Genomic DNA, 26,907 nt, shown 5'->3' with positions numbered 1-26,907 from the left:
ACACCTGCAGTGGGTGGATAAGAACAGTGCATCACCAACAGGCGAGTCATTCGAGCCAGGCCGGGCAGCGACAGGTGTGTACCAGATAGAAGAGGGAAGGAAAACGCCATCTTCGTCAAACAGGTTATTGGGTCTCACTCATTTCTTTTCATCTATGAATTTTACCGGTTTTGCCTCATTTTAGGCGATTCACTTTTCAGTTCTTAACTTTTTAAAGCTCCAGTACAATGAGGTAGGCCTAAATATTTATTTTAACTAGGCAAGTCAGTTAACAAATTCTTATTTAAAATGACTGCCTAGGAACAGTGGATAAACTGCCTTCTTCAGGGACAGAACGACAGATTTTGACCTTGTCAACTCGGGGATTCTATCTAGCAACCTTTCAATTACTGTCCCAACACTGTAACCGCTAGGCTACTTACCCGTTAAAGTTTAGGTTAGTGAAATATTAGACTAATTGAACCGTAATTCTTCCACTTCTCCAGAAAACGTTTTGTGGTTTAGTCTAACTTTTTGACATGTGAAGTAATTAACCCAAACGTATATATTTTGATTAGCCTAATAATGGAGAGCCGGTGTGGTTCTGAGATTTCCCCCGACGGCGTGGTATTTCGTGTTCAAAGTAAACAACCTGCTTGTAATGGAGAACCCTCTTTAAACAACTAGACACATTCCCAGACTAGAGTATTGTATTGTGGTGGTTATGCAACCTGGTCTCAGAGTATTTTGTATTATTATGTACGTAAATCTGAGCAACGTCATTTAGTAAGATATGTTAAGATTTGTATGGTATATAATTTGTGGATGTCCATCCATTTTGTATGATATGTTACTAATTATAAACTGGGTGGTTTGAGTGCTGATAGGCTAAAAGCCATGGTATATCACACCATAAACCACGTGTATGACAAATTATTTTGTTTTAATTACGTTAACCAATATATAATAGCAATAAGGCACCTCGGGATTTGTGGTGTTTGGCTAATATACCATGGCTAATGTCTGTATCCAGGCACTCTGCATTGCGTTGTGCTTAAAAACAGCCCCTAGCTGTGGTATATTGCCCATATACCACACCCCCCGTGCCTTCCTTCGTATTATGTTATGAATTCTAGCTCTGTGGCCAGCGGGCGTGAGCGAAGCTTGGGGTTAAGGTTAGGTGAAGGGCTAGTTAACATAAGTAGTTAGAAAGTTGATAAAATGCTGAAGTTGTCCATGATGCAATTCGACCTCGCAATCTTTCGCTAGACGTTTGTGGTATATGCCCACCAGTGGAGGCTGCTAAGGGGAGGACGGCTCATAATGTCTAGAGTGATATCAACCACATGGAAACCATGTATTTGATAACATTCCATTGACTCCCTTCCAGACATTGAGCCGTCCTCCCTAAGCAGCCTCAACTGATGCCCAGCCATCCACCCTCCCGTAACATCTATGTAAGCATACCAAACATAACATACTAAATGGAGTGTTACGGCTTTACATACAGAATAATACGAAATGCTCTGAGACCAGGCTGGGTTATGATGACGGACAAACCTTGTGTAAACGTTACTGGCATTCTGAGTTTGGGCCCAGGCATAGATTGCATTCTTTGGTTGTCTGGGTAGATGTGTTGAGTAATTATAAAGGTAAACTTCAATGTTATTTGGAGTGTGTAATGGCAATGTTGATTAACAGTATATGCTTAACTGATATTACGTTCTTGTAATATCCCACTTGTAAAGCTCAATACAACTGACTTGACTTGTAGCCTAACTGGGTAAACCATAGGGCAGGTGTATTCAATGCTTACCTTACAAGGTCCGGATCCTGACAGCTTATGTTCTACCTGATAATTAATTGCACCCACCTGGTGTCCCAGGTCTAAATCAGTCACTGATCAGAGTGGCAACAATGAAAAAACGTAGTGGAGCTAGCTAGCTGAGGATGATTTCAAGAGCCATAGGAGAATGTCAAGGACTGGAATTTGACCCATCCACCTTATTTCAAAGATATAATTGAAGTATTTTGGGCTTCCGAGTGGCGCAGTGGTTGAAGACACTGCATCTCAGTGCAGGAGGCGTCACTTCATCACATCTGGCTGTGATTGAGAGTCCCATAGGGTGGCGCACAATTGGCCCAGCGTCGTCCGGGTTTGGCCGTCAGTGTAAAAAATAATTTGTTCTAAACTGACTTCACTAGTTAAAAAAAAAAAATCTGCAATTACTGTGTCCAAAATAAAAAATTGACTGGAGTAATTTTGCAACTGATGCTATTATGCAATTGATGCACCCAAATTACCACAGTCTAGTCAGTTGCTGCACTTCTACTGCAGTCTTTTTTTGCTAAGGGTAATCTAACTTTTTACTGAAAAATAAAAGCTAGAACGTGTAGTTTTTTGTATTTTAATTGTGCATGTTACTTTGCTGTAAAAACCTATTCTGTGAACTGATATGGGGCTCTGAATTTTGGGATTGCACTTCTGAATTGTATCCCATTTCTTTTATAGGAGGTGCGACAAGAACAGTAATGGCTTTCGACTTGCTGCCCTCCAGAGTAGTCTTGCTCTATGATGAATGGCTTAAACTGGCTGGTAAGTCTACACAAGTTGTTGTAATTTCGAAACGGCGTTATGCAAATATTTATTGATGTAGAAAGTTGATTCAATTATCAGTTCGGGTCTTAATTTCTGTATCGTGTCTATTAGGGATACCCAAGACTGAGGAAATTAAGTTGTTTAAAAAAATAATCTCCATTCATTCTAACTCTTTCCTGCCCTTCCTTGAGGCATTAACTGATCTAGCACAGTTGGATGGGTGTTACATTACACCTGTCCTGTTATGTCAGATTAGTGATTACTTGAAGTATTTGAACAGGATCCCTGGCTTGTCACGTTACACTCAGGAATAATGTTTTATTTTGACAACTCAGATCCCAGGACAGAGGACTGGCCCCTAATGGCATCGCCGATGCCCCAGACTCTCATCGTAATCGCCTACATCTACTTTGTCACGACGCTGGGCCCTTGGCTGATGGAGAACCGCAAACCCTTTGACCTCAAAAACGCCATGATCGTCTACAATTTCAGTATAGTGGGCTTCTCCATCTACATGATCTATGAGGTGGGTGCACTTCAGAAATCCACTGGCCACCATAACTTTAAACTTAAAAGTCCAATGCAGCTGTTTTTATTTCAAAATCAAATAATTTTCTGGGTAACAATTAAGTACCTTACTGTGATTTTATTTTTTATTTCTATTTAAAGCAAACAGCTTAGCAAAGAGCAATTTCTCTAGAATTCTGAGTAGAGAGCTTGAAACTGAAGCTGTTATTGGCAGAGCGGTTTGGCACTCTTTCTTAATGGTCTATTAACAAACAAAACAAAAATATAAACGCAACAGGTAATGTTGGTCCCATGAGCTGAGTTTTATTTTAAATATTTTCATTTAACCTTTATTTAGCTAGGCAAGTCAGTTAAGAACAAATTCTTATTTACAATGATGGCCAAACCCGGACGGTGCTGGGCCAATTGTGCGCCGCCCTATGGGACTCCCAATCACAGCTGGATACAGCCGGATATTTCTCTCAAATTTTATTCACAAATTTGTTTACTTCCCTGTTAGTGAACATTTCTACTTTGCCAAGATAATCCATCCACCTGACAGGTGTGACACATCAAGAAGCTGATTAAATTGCATTGTCAATACACAGGTGCACTTTGTTCTGGAGACAATAAAAGGCTGCTCTAAAATGTGCAGTTTTGTTGCACAACACAATGCCAAAGATGCACAATGTCACAACACAATGCCACAGCATGCAATTGGCTTGCTGACTGTAGGAATGTCTACCAAATAAAGGTGCAATAAAAAAAAATACCAGAGCTGTTGCCAGAGAATTTAATGTTAATTTCTCTACCATAAGCCGCCTCAAGTTGTTTTAGAGAATTTGTCAGTATTTCCAACCGGCCTTACAATCACGCCAGCCCAGGACCTCCACATCAGGCTTATTCACCTGTGGAATCATCTGAGACAGCCACCTGGACAGCTCATGAAATTGAGGAATATTTCTGTCTGTAATAAAAAGCCCTTTTGTGGGAAAAACCCCATGACTATTGGCTGGGCCTGGCTCCCAAGTGGGTGGGTGACAATTTCCTGCTAGGGTGCATTTCCATTTTAAACATCTTGTCTTTCAAAAACTGCTGGACATAAAATAAAGTGTTGAGTAAAAAATGTAGTGGTTGAAGCGTTTCCATGACGATTTAGGCAAATTTTGTATTAATAAATTGTCGACAGCTTGTATGCCCTCCCACCTATCTAATTCTTCAGGTAACCTGTGAAAGTCTGCATGGATAGAATTCATTCATTGACTATTTGACTTTTCGTAATAATTCTCATGTCACAGATCTAGCTCCGCTGCACTCGTTAGACAGAAGAAAAATCCACCCCTGTTGAACGGATAAGTGTTGTCACCCTTAAGAAAATGGCTCCTATATCTGCCGTTTCCGTTACATGTTACAATTATTTGTTTGCGAATAAACCTGGATCAATGGAAACCTGCCTACTGTGTGGCGTGATGCATACACACAGATTTTTGACTGCACTGGGCCTTTAAGTTTCACTCATGAGGAATGTAATGGGTTTATTTTTACTGCTATGCTTCCATCTGCTGGTGGTTACTTGCAATAACACAGGTGTGACTTTTACATGAGGTGCTTTGTAAAGTGGGATGTCTGTTTTTGTTTTTTCCTCATGATTTTTTTCAATTTTGACTAACATTAACTTGTTTGTTAGTATCTGATGTCCGGTTGGGCCAATGGTTACTCCTACCGTTGTGACCTTGTTGACTACTCCAGCAATCCTCTGGCTGTCCGGGTAAGCTACTTTCACACACAAAATACTCTTTGAATATTAATACTCCTGTATCACTGAATTTGGTGGCAATGTTTGACTGTTACCCCCTGGAGGCTAATGTTTGACTGTTACCCCCTGGAGGCTAATGTTTGACTGTTACCCCCTGGAGGCTAATGTTTGACTGTTACCCCCTGGAGGCTAATGTTTGACTGTTACCCCCTGGAGGCTAATGTTTGACTGTTGCCCTCTGAATGCTAATGTTTGACTGTTACCCTCTGAATGCTAATGTTTGACTGTTGCCCCCTCAGATGGCATGGACCTGCTGGCTCTACTACTTCTCAAAGTTTATTGAAATGTTGGACACAGTAAGTACTATTCTATCCTGTTTAGTTGTACAACTGTAGTCAAGTAGAACATTTTTATCAATTAAACCTGCTATTACTACACAACTATATGAAAGACATTGTTATTATTTTCTTCTCAGATCTTCTTTGTCCTCCGCAAAAAGACCAGCCAGGTGACATTCCTTCATGTCTTTCATCACTCCATCATGCCTTTCACTTGGTGGTTTGGAGTCAAGTTTTCAGCAGGTAGAGTAAGAGACTTGAAATGGAACTTGTGAATCTGAGTTGGTAATGACCTAACATTATGCAATGTCATCTGTTGCCATTTTTGAAATCATACAATGTATTTTTTTTAAACCAGGTGGTATGGGAACCTTCCATGCCATGTTGAACTGCTGTGTCCACGTCCTCATGTACTCCTACTATGCTGTGTGTGCTATGGGGCCTGCCTATCAGAAGTACCTGTGGTGGAAGAAATACATGACCACCATCCAGTTGGTATGCTAATACTTGTATAGTGTGCCCCGTGTTCATTCATTATTGAGGACAAGTGCATGACTTAGACTGAAATAGAATGAGTGCCGGTACTGTTTTATAGTCAAATGCAGGAGCTCCACAGTAGTACCGTTTGTTTGGGCTAATATTCTAGAAGAGGAACAGGAGCTCAAGTAGTAGAACATTTGAGGTGCTGGTACTCTGCTGTGGTGAGCTCAAGCTCTGAGGATAAACAATTTAAGAAACAAAGCTGGATGAAGCATCCACATTTTTACTTTAAGTAAAATGGTTTCCTCAATGCTGCCCATTTTAAGACCTGTACATCTGCATTGTTTTGGTTTAGTCACCATATAATATCTTAATCATGTTTCCTATTTCTCTAGGTTCAGTTTGTGATGGTGACTGTCCACATTGGCCAGTTCGTCTTCATGAAGGACTGCCCCTACAAGTTCCCGGTTCTTCTCTACATTGTTGGTCTCTACGGACTGATCTTCCTGGTTCTCTTCCTCAACTTCTGGTACCACGCATACACAAAGGGAAAGAGGCTGCCCAAGGTTGCGCAGAACAGCAAGGCTCTTCAGAATGGCAACGGTGCTCACCATGCCAATGGGGTTCACCATTCCAACGGGGTCGCCAAGGAGGCAACCAACGGCATCTTTTATGGCACAACCAACAGGGTCGCAAACGGCTTTCACCATGGCAATGGCCTTCACAAGAAGGAAAAGTAAACGATGCAGCCTCAGGTTTTAGTTGACGAGCTCAATTACCAACTTCCAGGGCTGTATTTTACATCCAAATCTCCTTTTTGTTACACTTCCACCATTTCAGAGCGTATTCCCTGTTTTAATTGGTTCCAACTTATTTTTTGTGTGTGCTTACACCTTTGTCTTATCACTGTTATTGAATAGAATCATATGTTCTGTTTGGCTATAGGTGGTTGAGTTAGTGCTGCAATGTGACCATGACTTTTGTTCAGAAATGTAGTTATAGGGACCACTGCACATACCATTTTTTCCCAGTTACAAATGTAAATGGTTCTGTGCTGTAATATAATGTGCCTGGCAACAGGTTTTTGAGTATTGTTTTAAACAAGGTGATGATGCTTGAAATGTCTGGCGCAAACAGAGCATATGAATTGTCTTAAAGCTGCTCTGGTAGAACCTGAAGCCCTGGAATCAGTGGCATACATTTCACTGATTTGAGCTTTAGTCTAGTCAGATGACAGTCAGTTTGTAGTAGGCGAAATGCACTTCCTGAAATGCTTTATTGCTTATAGTATGCTAAGGGATCGTACTTGATGTCTTTTGTGTTAATTTAATGTTCACTGTGTGTGTGTGTATATATATATATACATTTGTCTTTTTTATGTTGCCGTTTCAAGGTAAAATGTACAGCAGGCTTTGTGAAGGCTGTCTGGGCTTTTAGTGTTATTGAAGGAGCTGACCAGAAATGGGCATTTCCTTTGTGCCCATGGTGAATGAGAACAGAACAATATTGTCTGAATGAAAGCGATTATTTTACTACTGCAGTTAATAACAAATACTGTGTATTTTTAAGCTACTTGCTCAATATTGTTGCGAATTCGGGTGGGTGGCCCCGACTGACAAGCCAACACCATCACGCCAGGAGGTCCAAACCTCTTGACGAGGTCGCTACAATATTGTTCAAAAGAACAATCTGCTTTTATGTTGAAATAAATTATTTTCACCTACATATATAGGCCAAGTCATTTATTAATGTTCATTTAATCTTTACGTTTTTATAGGGAACTATACTAGACTACACAATGTTCTCTTATCTCGGGAAAATTGACTCTTCTGTTTCCCTAAATTGTTACCTTTTTACAAATGCGTTGCTTAGCTACAGAATGTCCATATTTGGACATCGTATCATGTGACCGGGTTCTCTCCATATTTGGACATCGTATCACGTGACCGGGTTCTCTCCATATTTGGACATCGTATCATGTGACTGGGTTTTCTTGTCTCTGCTCCAATCGCATTGCTCAGATGTGACGCTCGAGATTCAAAGTTGGTCAGCGAGGCGTAGCTAGGCTAGCTTCTCAATGCCATGTTGTGTTTTCAGCAGTAACGATAGTCTGCAATAATATTTGGTAGAACCTCTCGTTTATGAAAGCTGTGTAACTTTTGTGTGTGATATTGTACCAGAATGGAAGGTAAAATGATCGGACCGGGTCCATACAGGGCAACAAAGTTGGTGAGTTTATGTCCAATGTTAGTAATGTTTGCTAGCTAGTTTTGTGGTAATTTGCATAGGCAACGTTAATTTTCCAAATGGCTTGTTGGTTATGTTGTAAGACTTTTGTCGTTTAATCGGATAAAACACAGTTGTTTGGCTAACGCTAACTAGGTATTGCTCTTGGCTGGCTAGCGTTGAAGAAGGAACGTTCCGGCGCTGTCCAGTGCACTCTGGCAATGTTTCTCACCGTGGTAAAGTTGGTGTCTTTGACAGTCAGAACTTCAGGTTAGGCTCTTTGTGAAAGAAAAAATGTGTTAAACATTGCACAGGTCTTACTTTCCCGATTCCCCCGAACGGAGTTTCATAATCACACGGCAAAAGTGTAGGCAGTCTGTGGCACCGTCAATGCAACTAATTAGGGACCAACAACGAAGTGCATGATAACAACATTCAAATTTCAATAGCTTTAACCACGTGACTTAGCAACCTCATTTCAACTTTGGGTGCGTTAGTAAATTCACTCAAGTGCCAGAGTGCGTTCTAGGCATTCATAAATTGAGAGCGTTGTCAGATTGTCCATTATTAAATTGAGGGATTTTAGAGCGCAATGTAAGATCAAATCAAATTTATTTATATAGCCCTTCGTACATCAGCTGAAATCTCAAAGTGCTGTACAGAAACCCAGCCTAAAACCCCAAACAGCAAGCAATGCATGTGAAAGAAGCACGGTGGCTGGGAAAAACTCCCTAGGAAAAACTCCTGAGAAAGGCCAAAAACCTAGGAAGAAACCTAGAGAGGAACCAGGCTATGAGGGGTGGCCAGTCCTCTTCTTGCTGAGATCTTGCTGAGTAGGGTTGATCTGAGCGTTCTGACCTCAACGGCAGTCAACCACCCAAGCGAACTGGCTAAAGTTAGCTAGCTTCCTAGCTACTTCCAGACGTAAATGAGAGAACACCTCACTCTGACCATTTTACTTGCCCTAGCAGAGCTGGTTATCCAGAGTGTTGGTGACTAACTGTGCTGCTGGCAACAATTTCATATTTTTTTGCCGAAGTTTACTGACACCGGCCATATTCAACAGGTGTAGCGCGTTTGTAAATTCATCAGTAGTTCTGCGCTCTGGCGCATTCAGATGAGTGCTCTGAAATCTGAGTACATAGCCAGAGTGAATTTATGAACGCACCCTTTGTATTATACCTTCTATAGAGGCATGTGCTTCTACATCTGCATTGTTTGGGGTTTTAGGCTGGGTTTCTGTACAGCACTTTGACATCGGCTGATGTAAAAAGGGCTTTATAAATACATTTGATTGATCCTTTAGTTCTCCAAAAATTATCTCTATGTATATTTATTAAAACTCAATAGCTCCTTGACCATGTGACCTAGACACCTCAACCCAACTTTGGAATGTTTACATGTAGGGAAATACATTGTTCACCCTTTGGTTTTCCCAAAAAGGCGCTTTCGTGATTTTATATAAATATTTGAAACTTTAAAATGACTATCTCTTCAGTGTGACTTAGCAACCTCATTTCAACTTTGTAGTATTCCTTATATAGAAGCATGTTGCACACCCTTTAGTTCTCAAACGATTCCTATATTGAAAAAAATATACAGTGCCTTAAAGTATTCGTACCTCTTGACTTATTCCACATTTTGTGACATCGGGAATTCAAAATGGATTATATTGATATTTTTTTTCTCACCCATCTACACACAATACACAGCTGACTCAAATAATACCCCATAATGACAGTGAAAACATGTTTTTAGCAATTTTTGAAAATATATTAAATGAAATACAGACATCTCATTTATGTAAGTAATCATACTCCGGAGTCAATACATGTTATAATCACTTTTTGGCATCGACTACAGCTGTGAATCTCTCTGGGTAGCTTTCTAAGAGCTTTACACACCTGGATTGCACAATATTTGCACATGATTCTTTAAAAAAATTCTTCAAGTAGCTTGGTCATTGTTAAACAGCCATTTTCAAGTCTTGCCATAGATGTTCAAGTCGATTTAAGTCAAAAATGTAACTAGGTCATACAGGAACATTCAATGTCGCCTTGGTAACCAACTCCACTGTATATTTGGCCTTGTGTTTTAGGTAATTGTCCTGCTGAAAGGTAAATTTGTCTCAGTTTCTGGTGGAAAGCAGACTGAACCAGGTTTTCCTCTGGGATTTTGCCTGTGCTTAGCTCTATTCCATTTATATAAAAAAATAGTTATTGCTGATGAGAAGCATACCCATAATGTGATGCAGCCACCACCATGTTTGAAAATATGAAGAGTGGTACTCTGTTGTGTTGAATTTGCCCTGAACACAACTTTAGCGGTTAATTTTTATCTAATTTGTAATAAAATAAAAGGAAAAAAAGAAGACAATATCCCAAAACATAATCCCACTGATATGACACACAAACTCAATTTAAACAATTTTAAATTCAGGATCTGAATACTTTCTGAAGGCACTGTATATTGTAAAAAAAAAATTAAAAAAAACTTTAAAATCCATAGCTCTTCGAGCACATAGGCACCTCAAACCAACTTTGTATTGCTCAAATGGGAGGGACACACTGCACACCCTTTGGTTTTCCCAAAATTCACTTAGACCAGTGTTTCCCAAACTTGGTCCTCGGGACCCCAAGGGGTGCATGTTTTGGTTTTTGCCGTAGCACTACACAGCTGACTCAAATAATAAACAAATCATCAAGCTTTAATTATTTGAATGAGCTGTGTAGTGCTAGAGTTTCCTTTGGAGTCCTGAGGACCGAGTTTGGGGAACACTGCCTTAGACAATTTTTATATAAATATTTGAAACCATGTGATTTAGCAACCTCACTGTCCATTATTCCTTACATAGAGGCATGTTCCACACCCTTTGGTTTTTGGAGAAATGTATTATTTTTCACCATAATTTCTTAGGTCCTTGGTCTAAAAGTAAAAAATGTAACTATCGGAAATGATAATTGAGCAGTGGGAAGGAAGCTGCCCCTGGCTCAGTCGGTCATGAATGTTGGTGTACTTAGCGTATCTTAGACCAAAGGGCAGGCTCTGGAAGAAGCCACACCGATTGTGAATTGAGTCCGATGCTATTTGTGTTGCTTTTTTCCTTGCCTGTGTGTCATACAGCCTCTTAAGGCCTGAGCACTGTTGCCCTCAGACAGCAGACCCCAGACTGACTTCCTCAGCTTGATGTAACAGGTTGCCTCAGACAGCACACCCCAGCCTGACTTCCTCAGCTTGATGTAACAGGTTGCCTCAGACAGCAGACCCCAGCCTGACTTCCTCAGCTTGATGTAACAGGTGGCAGGTGTAATAGCTCTGCAGGATTGTGGGAAATACGTTGAGGCGCCTCCGTCTCCATAGCAGTTCAGTGTCAAATGTACTTTGTTTTCAGTGAAGTTGAGGCTTCTGTCTGTAATAGCCTCTAAGTAATTGAAAATGCTGAACCTCTCTACCTGTTCTCAATTGAGGGTCAGCTGAGGTAACGAAATCAGCCTTCACACAGTTTCACCAGATAGGCATGCTCTCTCAAATTCTCCTATCCTATCTTGTGTACGGTATGGCCTTAGGCATGCTTCCTCAAATTCTCCTATCCTTAGATCACACAGTACACCAGATTGGACAGACTGACTCTAGACCCCCGGCACATAGACTATTGCAGGATATATACTTGAGACTAAGATGGGTGGGGGTTGGGCAACACTGGCCCTGTCCAAAATGACTCCCAGACAGGGCCAATCAAGCAGGATAAACATCAAAGCACAGCTCCCGCACCACTCAGGGGAAATCAACAGACGACTAACTTACTACCCTGAGACAATACCGAGTATAGCCCGGGAAGATCTCCCCTACCACACTAGCCCTAGAGTAAGCAAAACCGGACAGGAAGATCACATCTGTGACTCAACCCACCCAAGGGAGTCGAGTGTAGCGAGCAAAGCCTGGCATGATGCGATGCGTCCTTATAGGGAAAGCATAGGACAGCATGAACAAGCCAGTGACACAGACTCCGTAATGGGTGCAGAGGCAGAGAATCCCAAGAGAGTGTGGAGCCGGCCAGGCAGAGACGGCAAGGGTGGTTCCTCTCGCCAGTGACTTCCCATTCACTTCCGCGCCCCTGAGCCAGACTTCGCTCAATCATAGGACCTACTGAACAGATGAGTCTTCAGTAAAGACTTTAAGGTTGAGACCGAGTCTGCGTCTCTCACATGGATCGGCAGAGCATCCAATAAAAGAGGAGCTCTATAGGAGAAAGCCCTGCCTCTGGCTGTTTCCTTACAAATTCTAGGGACAATAAGGAGTCCTTCGTCTTATGACTGTAGAACACGTACCGTAGGTATGTACGGTGGAACCAAATCAGAGATAAAAGCAAGTCCATGCAACGCTTTGTATGTTAACAGTAAAACATTGAGCCTTAACAGGAAGCCAGCAGACTAGCACTGGAGTAAAATGATCACGTTTTGGTTCTAGTCGAAACATCTAACAAGGAACTGGGAGACTGGGTAATTATTGGAGTGTAACATAGGTGTTGTCTGAAGAGATGGTTTGTGAGTCTGGTTTTAAATATGCAAATGGTTGATTGATGTTCCAGGAGTTTCAGAGGACTGCAGCTGAGCTGAAGTCACTGAAGGCAAGGTTCCCAGTGGCCAGGAGTCTGGTGTTGGGGGTGAAAAGGAAGGGATTTAGGTGTGCAGCATGTCAGAGAGGTAGAAAGAGCCAGGACATGGAGAGGTTTGTAGGTGAGCAGGGGAGTTGGTGGAGAGGGGATGTTTTCCCAGGTTTTGGTGTGGATTAGGGAATTTTTGGGTCCCAGTGGTTTGAAATGAAGGATCCAAGGATAGAGTGAACAACTGTCTTGTAAGCATTCTGATAATGTGCACAATGGTAAGAAGTTGCATACAGCCTGCCTGCAAACTTATCCAATGCTTCACAGTCTGCAGCCTTACTTTATACCATAACGTCAGGTAAGGACCCAGAGGAGGGAGAACACTATATTTTCCCTCCCCTTGCCAGCCCATCAGAATGCCTGCAAACAGATTGAGACATAGTGGAGACACCAAAATGGTGTACCCTTCTGGGTGAGCACTGAAGCAACAGAATTGTGAACATATTGAAGAGGATTGACAGAGAGGCTATAGAGGTGAGCATTGCAGTAGTCCAAATAAGAGGTGACAATCTGATAAACTGTTCAACACAATACTATTCAGAATGCCCAAAACCTGGCGGTCCAACTTTGCAGAGCAAAAAGTCTTACTTTTGTGTGAAACTCATGGCAGACATGCAATGTGTGTCCCTACCCTGTGAATAATACAAACATTCCACAGTTGATTTAAAGTGCCTAGGTCATGTGATCAAGGAGCTATTGATATTCAAAGGCCAAAATGTAACTAATAAATTAAGGTAAAAGAAATTCAACAATTGTCCCTTTGAACATTCCAAAGTTGGTTTGAGGTGTCTACATCACATATTAAAGGAACTGATAAGTTTTAAGGGATTTTTTAAAATAAATATATGTTTAATCTAGGAATCGTTTTATGAGAACTAAAGGGTGCGCCACATGCCTCTCTATATAAGGAATAATACAAAGTGGAAATAAGATTGGTAAGTCATGTGGTTGAAGAGCTATTGAAATTGTAATATTGTGATCATGCACTTTGTTGATGGTCCCCAACCAGTTGCATTGTCCTTTGACATGTGATTATGAAACTGGTCAGAATCGGAAAAATAGACCTGTGCAATGTTGTACACCTTTTTTCTATTTTTTATAAAGAGCCTAACCTGAGCTATGTAGTTCAAAACGTTTGTGAGCTATTGAAGTTTAAAGGTCCGAATGTCTGGCAAATCTCCAACCAACGTTACCAAGGTAAGATACCCTCTGGCCAACAGCCATTAACTGCAGACTGTCATATTTGTATTGACATGTCTAACCACAGAATTAAATGGAACAACGAAATTGTCTCTCTAACCCTAATTTACAGAAGGCAATGGACTGTTTTGTGGAGATTACTTTAATTGCTGCCAGTCTGATAACCCAGAGGACAGGAAATAAAGACTATAAACAATGGTTTTGCTTCTAACTAGTAGTGAGAATGAACATGGTCACGGATTGATTTAAATTGTAGCCTAATGCCCATATTATAAAAACCTGATAGATGAAGTACCTAAAATATGCATTTCCATTGGAATACAGCATTTCCTTGACTTGTTTGTCTAATTTCATCTACCATTAGTATAGTTTTTACACATGGTCTTGAAGATGTGCCATCGTCTAAATCCTTGTACATTATGGGCCATTTTCCCCGACAATGATTAAACCTAGTGTTCAATGGAGAATCTCATTGAAATGGCTTTTTATCCAGAACTCGGCTTAATCTGTGTCTAGGAAACTAGCCGTAGACGTGAGAGCCCTCCATCTAGGCAGAGTTACTATGCAGCTTTCTTTTGATGTGGAGCCATCTACCGAGCTACAGTATATTACCATGATCTAGCTATGGGCAACTTTGATGGAATGGGGCCCACAAAAAAACTTAACTCATCATGAGGGGCCGCAGGGGGTCTGAATACCCACATCCCCCCAAAATTACATTTTAAAGTTAATTTCTTCTACATATTTTGCAATGGGGCGTAGAGAAAAGGTTGCAATTTTATAACAAATTTCCTGAAATTTTTCCATTGGGTGGAAGCAAATGTTTTCAGTTTTTAATATGATAACTGGTGATCAATGGGCCAAACCCCGGTCCTTAATTCTACCATGCTTTCTACAAGTTTAGATAGCTGGCCGCTACACTAACTTACCAATCTCAATTTAAAAAATTTTTTTTTAGCAGACATGGGCTAATTGAGTGACTGCTGATGCACAACCAAATTTCAAAATTGACCCTTGTGTATTCTATTATTCTAACTGCCAACAGTAATTTGAGACCCCGACTGAGTTCCTAAAAAATGTATTTATATATTATTATATATTTTTTTATTGGTCCGCGGGCCTACAAAAGGGGGCCACTCCGCCAGTTGCCAATCCCTGATCTAGCTACAGTCAAAAGTTTGGACACACCAACTCATTTAAGGGTTTTTCTTTATTTTTACTATTTTCTACATTGTAGAATAATAGTGAAGACATCAAAACTAGGAAATAACACACGGAATCATGTAGTAACCAAAAAAGTGTTAAACAAATTCTTCCAAGTAGATACCCTTTACCTCATGAAGCTGGTTGAGAAAATGCCACGTGTGCAAGGCAGTCACCTGGAATGCATTTCAGTTAACCTCCACAGGATGGGTGGGTCCCCCGTGGGACGGTTGAGCTAACGTAAGCTAATTTGATTAGCATGAGGTTGTAAGTAACAACAACATTTCCCAGGACATAGACATATCTGATATTGGCAGAAAGCTTAAATTCTTGTTAATTTAACTGCACTGTCCAATTTTCAGAAGCTATTATAGTGAAAGAATACCATGCTATTGTTTGAGGAGAGTGCACAGTTATGAACTTGAAAATGTTTCAATAAACCAATTAGGCACGTTTAGGCAGTCTAGATACAACATTTTGAACAGAAATGCAATGGTTAATTGGATCAGTCTAAAACTTTGCACACACACTGCTGCCATCTAGTGGCCAGAATCTAAATTGTGCCTGGACTGTAATAATACGTTTTGGCCTTTTCTCTTGCATTTCAAAGATGATGGTACAAAAAAACATGTTTTTTCTTTGTATTATCTTTTACCAGATATGTGTTATTCTCCTACATTCTTTTCACATTTCCACAAACTTGTGTTTCCTTTCAAATGGTATATCCTTGCTTCAGGTCCTGACCAAGTCCATATTATGGCAAAAACAGCTCAAATAAGCAAAGAAAAACGACAGTCCATCATTACTTTAAGACATGGTGAGTCAATCTGGAAAATTGAAAGAACTTCTAAAGTTTCTTCAAGTGCAGTCGCAAAAACCATCAAGCGCTATGATGAAACTGGCTCTCATGAGGACCGCCACAGGAAAGGAAGACCCAGAGTTACTTCTGCTGTAGAGGATAAATTCCTTAGAGTTACCAGCCTCAGAAATTGCAGCCCAAATAAATGCTTCAGAGTTCAGGTAACAGACATCTCAACATCAACTGTTCAGAGGAGACTGATTGAATCAGGTCTTCATGGTCGAATTGCTGCAAAGAAACCCCTAAAGGACACCAATAAGAAGAAGAGACTTGCTTGGGCCAAGAAACACGAGCAATGGACCGGTGAAAATCTGTCCTTTTGGTCTGATCAGTCCAAATTTGCGATTTTTGGTTCCAACCGCAGTGTCTTTGTGAGACGCAGAGTAGGTGAATGGATGATCTCTGCGTGTGTTGTTCCCACCGTGAAGCATGGAGGAGGAGGAGGAGGAGGTGTGGGGGTGCTTTGCTGGTGACACTGTCGTTGATTCATTTAGAATTCAAGGCACACTTAACCAGCATGGCTACCACAGCATTCTGCAGCGATACGCCATCCCATCTGGTTTGCGCTTTGTCCCACTATCATTTGTTTTTCAACAGGACAATGACCCAAGACACTTCCAGGCTGTGTAAAGGTTATTTGGCCAAGAAGGAGAGTGATGGAGTGCAGCATCAGATGACCTGGCCTCCACAATCACCCGACCTCAACACAGTTTGGGATAAGTTGGACGGCTACTTTGGGTGGCTACTTTGAAGAATCTCAAAAATAAAATATATTTTGATTTGTTTAACACTTTTTTTGGTTACTACATTGATTCCATGTGTTATTTCATAGTTTTGATGTCTTAACTATTATTCTACAATGTATAAAATAGTTAAAATAAAGAAAAATCCTTGAATGAGTAGGTGTCCAAACTTTTGACTGGTACTGTTTGTGTATATAGAGAGATCTACCACTCTAGCTGTTGCTTCATGTATTAAACTGAGGACTATGTAGTCCCTAAGCTTCAAAGCGCATGATTTATATTATTTATTTTTATTTTACTGTTATTTTACCAGGTAAGTTGACTGAACACATTCTCATTTACAGCAACAACCTGGGGAATAGTTACAAGGGAGAGGAGGGGAATGAATGAGCCAATTGTAAGCCAATGATATCCCTGCATGTATTTTACATATGCATTTATTTTGTTATTTAGGCCTATATTTGACATGCCCCATGTGAAAGTAGAGATTGGGGTGTTACTGGCTAGGTTATTTGTTAAAAAACAGGGTGTAACTCCTCATCATAGCACATTATTAACACTAAATATGTGTTAAATAAAACTCTTGAATGGATCTCTGTCCTGCAGTGGAATGAAACTATCAAGCTCTTCCGTGGAGGCATGCCTCTGAAAAGACACTGGGCATACTTCCGTAGCTATGACAACAGCTTCACTGGATCCGAGGCCGTTGATTGGCTACATGAGCTGCTGAAGCGAAACCATAACTTTGGGCCAGAGGTGACCCGGTACCAGACCCTGCAACTGCTCAGGAAATTCATGAAGAACCACGTTGTTGAGGATGTCAAGGGCCGCTATGGTAAAGAAGACTTTGAGGACAGTGGTCAAGTCTACAGGTGATGATGATGTCCTCTTATTGGGATATGTGTGTTTTCAATGTCATTGCCTTTCATGGTACTAAGGTGTCATGGCTGACTACTTTGCTGCATATTTACATTTTGGTAATATACCAGACTCTCTTATCAAAAGCTATTTTTAAAGGAGCAATTAGGTGCTATGCTCAAGGCCACATCGACAGATACAATTTGTTTTTCACCCAGTCTGCTTACTGGCCCAACGCTCCAAATCACTAGGCTACCTGCCGCTCTATGAGAGGAGTAGGCAGGCAAAGTAATGTGTCAAAAAAGGCCAATGCACACGCGACATGAAATGACCCTGTCTGCTTTTATGTGGTCTAAGGAGATATTTAGCCGATAAAGACATCTGAATGCCTGTGGTCCTTAAATGTGCATGAATGTGTGGAAGGGCTGCCGGTCAGAGTTGTCTGTCCTCATTTGTTCATACCCCTGACTTCCCTCCTCTGTGACCCTAGGTTCCCTCCTACGTCCCCCCTGAAGCCCCTGCCCCAGCGGCCCCCAGTGTCAGAGAACTGCGACCTGCCCCGGCTCATCCGCTGGGACGACTACGAGGAACTGCCGCAGCCAGAGAAGATCCCCATGAAGTCTCTGATCCTGGTGAGAGAAACTGAGAGAGTCCAAGGGCTAGTACAGCTGTTTATCTTTACAGTTAGCTGTTGCTGTTTTCACTGACCTTTTTTAATTGTTATTTCATTTTAGAGATGGCACAACAATATGTCGTAATTATTATTATTATACACACGCACTTAGAAACTGGGAAACATGTTAAAATGTACTACTAATAATATAATGTATGCCATTTAGCAGACACTTGTATCCAACGTGACTTAAGTTATGTGTGCATATATCTTTCGTATTTGTGGTCCCAGCGGGACTAATATACAGTATTTTAGGGTTCCATTGGTGTCATAGATTTCTATGTTTTGTATTTTCCTCAGAACTCAGAGACGTGGAACAAGAGACACAGCATAGCCATTGGCGAGGTGCACGAGTGCAAAATCATACGCAGGAGTGACATCACCCCCAAGCAAGTCGACCAAATCTGGAAGAAAATGACAATCGCACAGTACGTAGCTAGCTATCCACCACACACCATCAATGGACTTGCGCTTGTAGGTCACACTGTGTGTGTGTGTGTCGTTGCTTTTCCTTTTACAACTGTTGAATACTACATTCTGTTTTAGTTTGCAGAGAGTGCTGGGTCTGAAGACGATGGATGGAGTGTTGGATCCCAAACACGTGAATGACAAGCATATCATTCACAACGTATTCAGTGTCAACAAAACAGGAATAGTCATTGTGAAGAACAAAGCGGGTATGTAACTTTTGCAGTCATTCTGTAACATTGCTCATGACTATTACTGTATAAGATTAACATTTTAATAACTAAGGCTAAATTCTAAAATATAGTTGAACTTTTTTGATATTTTCTCATGTTTTGCATTACCAGAGGACATGCCCTATTGGGTTCTATCAGCAATGAAGTGCCTAGCCAACTGTGAGTAAAGCTATACTGATGATGATAAACCTCTCCTCTTACCATTTAAACATCTGCTTTGGGTTCACCTTTGTTATTAATTAGCTGCAGTATGTAAGGTTTTGTGCTCTTACCAATACAGCAAGACCCACCATCTGCTTATGTTTGCTTTGGGTCTTCTTGTTTTGTATATAAAGTTAGGCTTGAATCTCTCTCTTCTTTAGGGCCCAACGGTAGGGAGACCAAGCAGCCCATGTACCCAGGCTTTGAGCGTGATGTACTGCGGACGGTGGCTGAGTACTTCCAGAGACTCAAAGAGCCCCTGTTGACCTTCCAGCTCTATGAAGTCTTTGTCAACATTCTCAGTGAGTAATGTGTCAACTTACAACAATGATAGTAGAAAACACCACTACTCCTGAAGAGGAAGCACTGCATTATTTCTGTTATCAGTTAAATATAAAAAATCTGATCTATGGCCACTTTGTGAGGTAGAAGAGGAAGCGCCTCTTGTTATGTGTTATGTAAACGGAACACTTCAGGGCCACACAGAACTCTTACTGTAGCCTTGCCTTACCATATTTAAATTGGGCAAACAATCGTGGACCATTTGGTTTGTAATAAACAGTCCAATAAAATTGTATCAAAACCACATGAGAAACGGATAAATGCAATGCCAGGGAAGGTCCTGTGTACCTTAAGCCATCTCTTCCCCCAGGTCTGCTGCAGCAGAAAGAGGTGGCAGCGGAGGCCCTCCAGGTGTGCAGCCTCCTCCTGCCACCGGCCAACCGCCGCAGACTCCAGCTGCTCCTCCGCCTCATGGCCAGGGTCTGCCAGAACCCCGCCCTTCCCCCGCTTAACGACACCATAGCAACACGCACCCTGGTACAAACTACTTTCCATCGTAACTGTTGTTATGGAGGGCTTGCAGTTATATGGTTTTTTCCCACTAGGTTTCAAAGCTCTTCATAGTAAGTGACTGTATTTTTCTGTTTTCACTCCCCACTCGTTGTTCGTGGTCAGATGGTGCAGACATTCTCGCGCTGCATCCTGGGCTCTGCAGAGGAGGTGGACCTGGACGAGCTTCTGGCCACCAAGCTGGTCACCTTCATGATGGAGCACCACGACAGTGTCCTCAGGGTGCCCTCTAACCTGCACAGACATGTGGAAGATCACCTCTCCCACCTCAGGAGGGTACAGGTCAGCCTGTCGCGGTCATAGCATACTGTTTACAAACCCAGAGAAAGTACACTGACAGCCTGTCTTGGGTCGTGTTCATTAGGGCACGCAACGGAAAATGAAAATGTGCATTTCTCATGGGACAAATCCAGATAATTCCTCTCTATTTTAGTCCCGTTTTCTTCAATTTGGTGCCTAATGAACACGACCCTGGTCAAATGGTGTATGTTGATATGTGAAAGGGTGTGCTTTTGTTTTACCCTTGGTGTGGTAGCGATTGTTTGATTTCTCAAGCTTTGTCACTATACTGGGTTCAAGTGCGACTGATAATTTAATAACCGCTATATAATGTCATAACTTACTATATACTATGATCACTTTTATATATTTACATTTACCTAACAGTTGCATCAACTCAATCTCTATGGATTTTCATTGAACATGCAGGATTCTTAACAGCCTCTCCCTCTATCAACCCCAGACCAATAAGTATTTTTCATCTCTCACTTTCTCTACCCCTAGATAAAGTATGCCGGTGCGGATACAGACGCCTCCCTAGTGTCTCCGTCGTACTGCAGGAAGATTAGCAGGGCAGAGTTTGAGGAGCAGAGAGTCTCCAGCTCCCAGGGGCCCATGCAGGAGCTGCTGGAGGGCCTCATTGCCGACACTGAGCTCTCAGCCAAGGACAAGAGGAAGAGACTCAAGCAGGTACACTCGAAGAAGAGCTCTTTCCCTATATTAACTTTGCTAGGGCAGGATTGATCAAACTCCAGCCTACTGGCGCTCTGTAAACTAATCATCTTACCATTCTTCAGTTCCAGAAGTCCTATCCGGAGATCTACCGCAGGCGGTTCCCCACAGCGGAGAGCAAGGCTGCCGTCTTACCAGAGAAAGCTCCACGGCTCAAACCCCAGCTCATGCTCCTAACCCTGAAGAAACCCTTCCAGCCTTTCCAAAGGAGCTGGAGCTTTAGGGCCTAACTCTCACCTCTGACTCTGCACGTCTGACCTCTACAGTGTGGCCAGGAGACAGGGAGGATTATGGGTGTTGGAGTGTTAGGAGCTTATTCCACAGCAGGTCAATGAGAATAGAATTCACAGGGGTAAAGTGGCAATAGATGGAATTGTGTTGCCAATTTGACTTACTATTCTAGAAACTACTGTTAAACAAAGAAGAGAAGTATCGTAGAAACTACTGGTAAACTAAGAAGAGGACGCTAGGAATCCATAAAGGGCAGCTTGTGTTAGCCAACATTAAACAGTGAATGGAAATTATCATGTATAACAGGTCCATTGAATTGGTCACTACAGGTAGAATTAGAAATTTGTGTGCCACGTTTAAATTGGTTTTAAAAAACGAAACAAAAATAAGCCCCTTTTTCTCCCCAATTTCGATCTTGTCTCATCGCTGCAACTCCCCAATGAGCTCGGGAGGTGAAGGTCGAGTCATGGTTCTAAGCACCCGTCCGCTTAACCCGGAAGCCACCCGCACCAATGCGTTGTAGGAAACACCGTTCAACTGACGACCAGGTCAGCCTGCAGTCGCCCGGCCCGCCAAAAGGAGTCGCTAGAGCGCGATGTGCCAAGTAAAGCCCCCCCGGCCAAACCCTCCCACGACGCTGGGCCAATTGTGCGCCGCCTTATGGGACTTCCGATCACAGCTGATTGTGATACAGCCCGGGATCGAACCTGGGTCTGTAGTGACGCCTCTAGCACAGCAATGCAGTGTCTTAGACCGCTGCACCACTCGGGAGGCCCATTTTTTTTTTTTCACCAAGTGAAAACTGAATTTTTTAAAAAGTCAAATGCATTTCAATTGGCCATTTACAGTGAGCTCCAAAAGTATTGGGACAGGGACAATTTGTTGTTGTTTTGGCTCTGTACTGCAGCACGTTGGATTTGAAATGATACAATGACTATGGGGTTAAAGTGCAGACTGTCAGCTTTAATTTGAGGGTATTTTCATGCCATTTTAGGGAACCAAAAGTATTGGAACAAATTCACATGTGTATTAAAGTAGTCAAAAGTGTCGTATTTGGTTCCATATTCAAAGCACGCAATGACTACATCAAGCTTGTGAATACACATTTGTTGAATGCACTTGCTGTTTGTTTTGGTTGCGTTTCAGATTATTTTGTGCCCAATAGAAATTAATGGTAAATAATGTATTGTAATTTTGGAGTCACTTTTTATTGTAAATATGAAGAATAGAATGTTTCTAAGCACTTCTACATTAATGTGGATGCCACCATGATTATTGATAGTTCTTAATGAAATCATGAATAATGATGAAAGTTACAGACGCACAAATATCATACCCCCAGAAATGCTAACCTCTCCTATTATTGTAATGTTTGGGGAATGATATTTGTGATTTTAAGTTTCTAACTCATTATTCATGATTCATTCAGGATTATCCGTAATTATGGGGGATCCACATTTAATGTAGAACTGTTTAAAAACATTGTATTATTTATAATAACAGTGACTCAAATGACACAATACATTATTTACCAAGCATTTCGATATGGCACAAAATAATCTGAAACACAACCAAAACAAACAGCAAATTGCATACAACAAGATTGTAGAGTCACAAGCGTGATGTAATCATTGCATACTATGAATATGGGACCAAATACTAAACTTTAAACTACCTCTTGAGGCTACAATCCCGCTAATGGGATTGGTTGGACAACAACCAGTGAGATAGCACGGCGCGATATTCAAAACAAAATAATCTCAAAATTAAAATTCAAGTATTATACGGCATTTTAAAGATACTCAACTCGTTAATCTAATCACATTGTCTTATTTCAAAAAGGCTTTACGGTGAAAGAAAAACATTTGATTATTTTAGCATAGCACCTCAGCAAAGAAAAAAAAGAAGCTATTTTCCAAGTACGATAGCCATCACAAAACCAGATATACAGCTAAAATTAAGCACTAACCTTTGACAATCTTCATCAGATGACACTCCTAGGACATCATGTTAGACAATACATGCATTTGTTGTTCGATCAAGTTTATATTTATATCCAAAAACCCAATTCTTACATTGGCGCGTGGCGTTCAGAAAATGTTTTCTCCCCGTAACTTCCGGTGAATAGGCACATTTAATTTACGGAAGAACTCATAAACGTTGAAACATTTTATAACAATTATTTAAAGAATTAGAGATGATCTAATCCTTTATGCAACCACTTTGTCAGATTTCAAAATAACGTTACGGAAAATGCACATTGTTCAATATTCTGAGTACAGAACTTAGCCTTCAATGCTAAGCTATACAGTTAGCCTACAACCACGGCGTTGACAAATCTCTAACAATATGTTTGAAATATTTACTTACCTTTGCTGATCTTCGGCGGAATGCACTCGGATGGGCACCCACTTCCACAAGAAATGTTCATTTGTTCTGCAAAGTCCATCATTTATGTCCAAATACGTCCGTTTTCTTGACCCATCCACAACACTTTACAATGCCATGTGGCGTGGACGCAAATCCATAGACAAAATGTTCAAAGTTCCATTACCGTTTGTAGAAACACGTCAAACAATGTTTACAATCAATCCTTTAGGGTATTTTTTTACGTAAAATTGCGATAATTTTACGTTAAATAGCTATTCAATAGCTATTCATCCCAGAGGATAAATAAAAAGACGATGACGTCACGTGTACGCGCATCATAAGACAACTCTCCTCACACTGGCCAATGATTGACTGAGCCAAAATGATCTGCCCGGTAACAGATGATGGTTGAAACCTGTTCATAAAGATTGTTGACAACCAATGGAAGAGTTAGGATTTACGTTACACCTCCTATGTCACTGTAGTTTTCCAAGGGATTCTAAACAAAAACGACATTTCTAAATTCTCCCACTTCCTGATTAAATTTTTCTCAGGTTTTTTGCCTGCCATATGAGTTCTGTTATACTCACAGACACCATTCAAACAGTTTTAGAAACTTCAGAGTGTTTTCTATTCAAATCTACTAATAATATTCAATTTTCTGGGCCAGAGTAGTAACCTGTTTAAAGTGGGTACGTTTTTCATCCGGCTGTGAAAATACTGCCCCCTAGACCCTACACAAGTGAACTTATCCCAATACTTTTGGTCCACTAAAATGGTGGGGTTTATGTACAAAAAGTGCTGTTATTTCTAAACCGTTCACCCGCTATGGATGAAAATTCCCTCAAGTCAAATGAAAGATCGACAGTCGTCTGCACTTGAACCTCATAGTCATTGTATCATTTCAAAGCCAAAGTTCTGGAGTAAAGAGCCAAAACAACAACAAATGTGTCACTGTCCCAATATTTCTGGAGCTCACTATATGTCCCTGTTAATATTATTTGGTGAGAGTGGTCTTTCTCAGAACACATAGGTACTGAAGGGCTGGAAGAGCCCTTTTCTTCAATATAGCACTGGTCTATGGAATTGTCAGTCATCTCTGATTCTTCACTTAATTTGATTATATAATTTCATAATCATCTTGTTTACTACTAGGCCTTCTGGAGACATACCCCAGTTTTCTTTGGGGTGGATCGAGTCATTTCATGAGACGAATGTGTTGTTTTTAAATTGAATAGTCATGGTACTGTATTTCAGTAATGGAAAATGTTATTTCAAGTTTAATATATTTTTGATAATTCTAAACTACGTTCATCGGCATTGCCTTTACATCTGTTTTTCTGATCACACTGGAGAACTAGAAACCGTCGTTAAGAATGTTGCTGAAGAATTCACTGAAGTGCCAATTGATAATATTGTATATTTGTTGGAATGCTGTTAGTAATTTTGTATTTAGTTTTCAGAAGTTATTTTTCACACGGTCACATAGTATGTCCTTTACTATAACAAGCATGTTTATGTTTTTCCATTTTGTTTTATTTCCTGTCACTTTGTCTTACTACTGTACCTACTTTCTCTAATGACATCACTTTTTAGCTTTCATTACCTTTTTTTTTTCTTTGAGATGTTTAATAATAAAAAAACTAGCATTTAGCACTGGATAATTGTATACAGATGATATCACTACAAGTATTTTTGGCGGATAATGTTAGTGGGTAGATGGAAGAATGCTGGAATCTTGACTGTTACGCACTTACTGCAGGTAGTAAGTGGCTGCTCTTGCATTTTTGCTGGAATAAGGAAAACTGATCAATACAAGAAATGTAAAAGAAGGTGTCTCGTCGTCTCTTTCTTGTGTGTATGAAATCCACTCAACAAATAACATTCAGTTGAGGACAGGTCATCTTTTTCAGATGGAATCAAAGCACATTTTTATTGGACTGTGGCTAAAGGCTCTCCAACCCTGGTTTTCAATGAAGTAGGTAGGATTCATGAGTACCTTCCTATACCATAAACAGTCAGCACTTTAACCTCATATCATATGTATCATTTCAAATCAAAAGTGCTGGAGTACAGAACCAAAACAAGAAATGTGTCACTGTCCCAAAACCTTTGGAGCTCACTGTACTTTCGACATTAGAATTAAGCATACATTTTATGGCTCTAGCTTGCAGGCAAAAGCCATCATCACCTGGTTTGTGCCCGCTCGGATTTTTGGGGTGCATGACGCCCATGCTTGTAGCCATCATTAATGATCTTGCTGCACTTTTCTCCTGGCAAAAAAATACTTTTTTTTTTTTTTTTAAATGCATGAAATGTATAAAATGGATGCATTCACTACTGTAAGTCGCTCTGGATAAGAGCGTCTGCTAAATGACTAAAATGTAAATGTAAATTTGGCCTCCCTTCAGCTGGAAACGGCTCCAATTCTTCAATGTTTGAGTGGGTGCCTTCCATCAACTGTGATTTTCAGATCTGGCCATAGGTTTTCGATAGTATTCAGATTTGGTCTCATCGTTTGCCACTCCAGAACAATCCAGGGTCATTCTTGAATTGTGGTGGTAAATGCTGTCCCTTGATTTTAGCACCTAATTAAAGTCCATTTAAGTGAAGGGGAAATAACATTGTGAGCAAAATTATTAATCATATCACTTTTTTGTAAATTATTTTTAAAAGGTTTGATGACCTTAGATTTGAGTGTTTGTTCCCTCCATCTCAGAAAACCCTCATTTACCTAAAATGTCTCATTGGTGTTACTACTTCTACTGGTGGCACAATGTTATCATAATGGTACAAATGATTTAAAGTCATTAAGCTAAAATATGATTTGATTTACAATGGAAAGATTTACCCAAATACATTTAAATAAATACAAATCTAGAAAAATACAGTTAATTTTTTACAAAATGCCATGCCCAAATGCCACCGTAATTCAAGAAAAAACCCTCTAGCGTTTCTTCTTGAACCATTCCTGGGTGCTGTTGTTCTGTTTGAAGACCCACAATTTTTAATGGAGACCTAGTTTTTGGACACTGGGTTGCACACGTTCAAGGCCCCCAGTACCAAACACAGCAAAGCAACCCCACATCATTATCGAATTTCCCCAATGTATAGTCGCCATAATTGTATACTGGTGTGTTTTGTTTGTGCCATGTATTCTCCTTTCCACAAGAGGGTAGTGTTGATGTTTGAGGATAAAGATTTTAATGACACTGAGTCTTGGACATGTACACATTGTCTTCAATAAGTTAATGATGAACAACATTTCAATACCTTCAAATAGCTTGAAAATCCTACATTTCTTATCAAATACCAACCTTCTTGCCGGTGATATAGAGCCTTTGTTGAAAATAAGTTTAGCTTTTAGATATAGGCATGAAATATGTAATATTTCTGCGAAATAATTTTAATATGTTCTAATGCCCTACACTCATTGTACAAATCCTGTTTTAAAATG

At 40.6% G+C, this 26,907-nt stretch overlaps 2 protein-coding genes across 3 annotated transcripts; both read left to right on the top strand.

Annotated features, from left to right (window-relative positions):
* The first annotated feature begins 8 nt into the window (after positions 1-8).
* Positions 9-7,384, top strand: LOC115160071 (elongation of very long chain fatty acids protein 7). Its single transcript, XM_029710329.1, has 8 exons — positions 9-123; positions 2,492-2,575; positions 2,914-3,104; positions 4,773-4,853; positions 5,141-5,197; positions 5,317-5,422; positions 5,538-5,674; positions 6,055-7,384. Exons 2-8 carry the CDS (start codon positions 2,512-2,514, stop codon positions 6,397-6,399), a joined length of 981 nt encoding a protein of 326 aa, XP_029566189.1. The 5' UTR covers positions 9-123; positions 2,492-2,511; the 3' UTR covers positions 6,400-7,384.
* Positions 7,385-7,646: 262 nt separating this feature from the next.
* Positions 7,647-21,270, top strand: LOC115160070 (DEP domain-containing protein 1B). Of its 2 annotated transcripts, none has more exons than XM_029710326.1 (11): positions 7,647-7,888; positions 17,160-17,425; positions 17,902-18,043; positions 18,385-18,512; positions 18,631-18,761; positions 18,897-18,944; positions 19,148-19,288; positions 19,639-19,805; positions 19,944-20,120; positions 20,622-20,807; positions 20,915-21,270. In XM_029710326.1, exons 1-11 carry the CDS (start codon positions 7,841-7,843, stop codon positions 21,077-21,079), a joined length of 1,599 nt encoding a protein of 532 aa, XP_029566186.1. In that variant the 5' UTR covers positions 7,647-7,840; the 3' UTR covers positions 21,080-21,270. The 2 variants fall into 2 exon arrangements, with proteins under 2 accessions (XP_029566186.1, XP_029566187.1); XM_029710327.1 differs by lacking the exon at positions 7,647-7,888 and adding an exon at positions 16,921-16,950.
* The last annotated feature ends 5,637 nt before the right edge of the window (positions 21,271-26,907 follow it).

Source organism: Salmo trutta, chromosome 23, assembly GCF_901001165.1.
Source record: "Salmo trutta chromosome 23, fSalTru1.1, whole genome shotgun sequence".
In the NCBI taxonomy this organism is placed as follows: Eukaryota; Metazoa; Chordata; class Actinopteri; order Salmoniformes; family Salmonidae; genus Salmo; species Salmo trutta.
Note: the sequence above shows the minus strand (reverse complement) of the source record. Positions and strands in the feature narration are given on the sequence as shown.

Bases quoted from the DNA above. Each gene is read 5' to 3' on its own strand.
- LOC115160071 (XM_029710329.1), top strand. From the start codon at position 2,512: ATGGCTTTCGACTTGCTGCCCTCCAGAGTAGTCTTGCTCTATGATGAA. The intron at 3,105-4,772 runs GTGGGTGCACTT...CTTGTTTGTTAG, and splicing joins CCATCTACATGATCTATGAG to TATCTGATGTCCGGTTGGGC. The intron at 5,675-6,054 runs GTATGCTAATAC...CTATTTCTCTAG, and splicing joins ACATGACCACCATCCAGTTG to GTTCAGTTTGTGATGGTGAC.
- LOC115160070 (XM_029710326.1), top strand. From the start codon at position 7,841: ATGGAAGGTAAAATGATCGGACCGGGTCCATACAGGGCAACAAAGTTG. The intron at 17,426-17,901 runs GTGATGATGATG...CTGTGACCCTAG, and splicing joins GACAGTGGTCAAGTCTACAG to GTTCCCTCCTACGTCCCCCC. The intron at 18,945-19,147 runs GTGAGTAAAGCT...TCTCTTCTTTAG, and splicing joins AATGAAGTGCCTAGCCAACT to GGCCCAACGGTAGGGAGACC.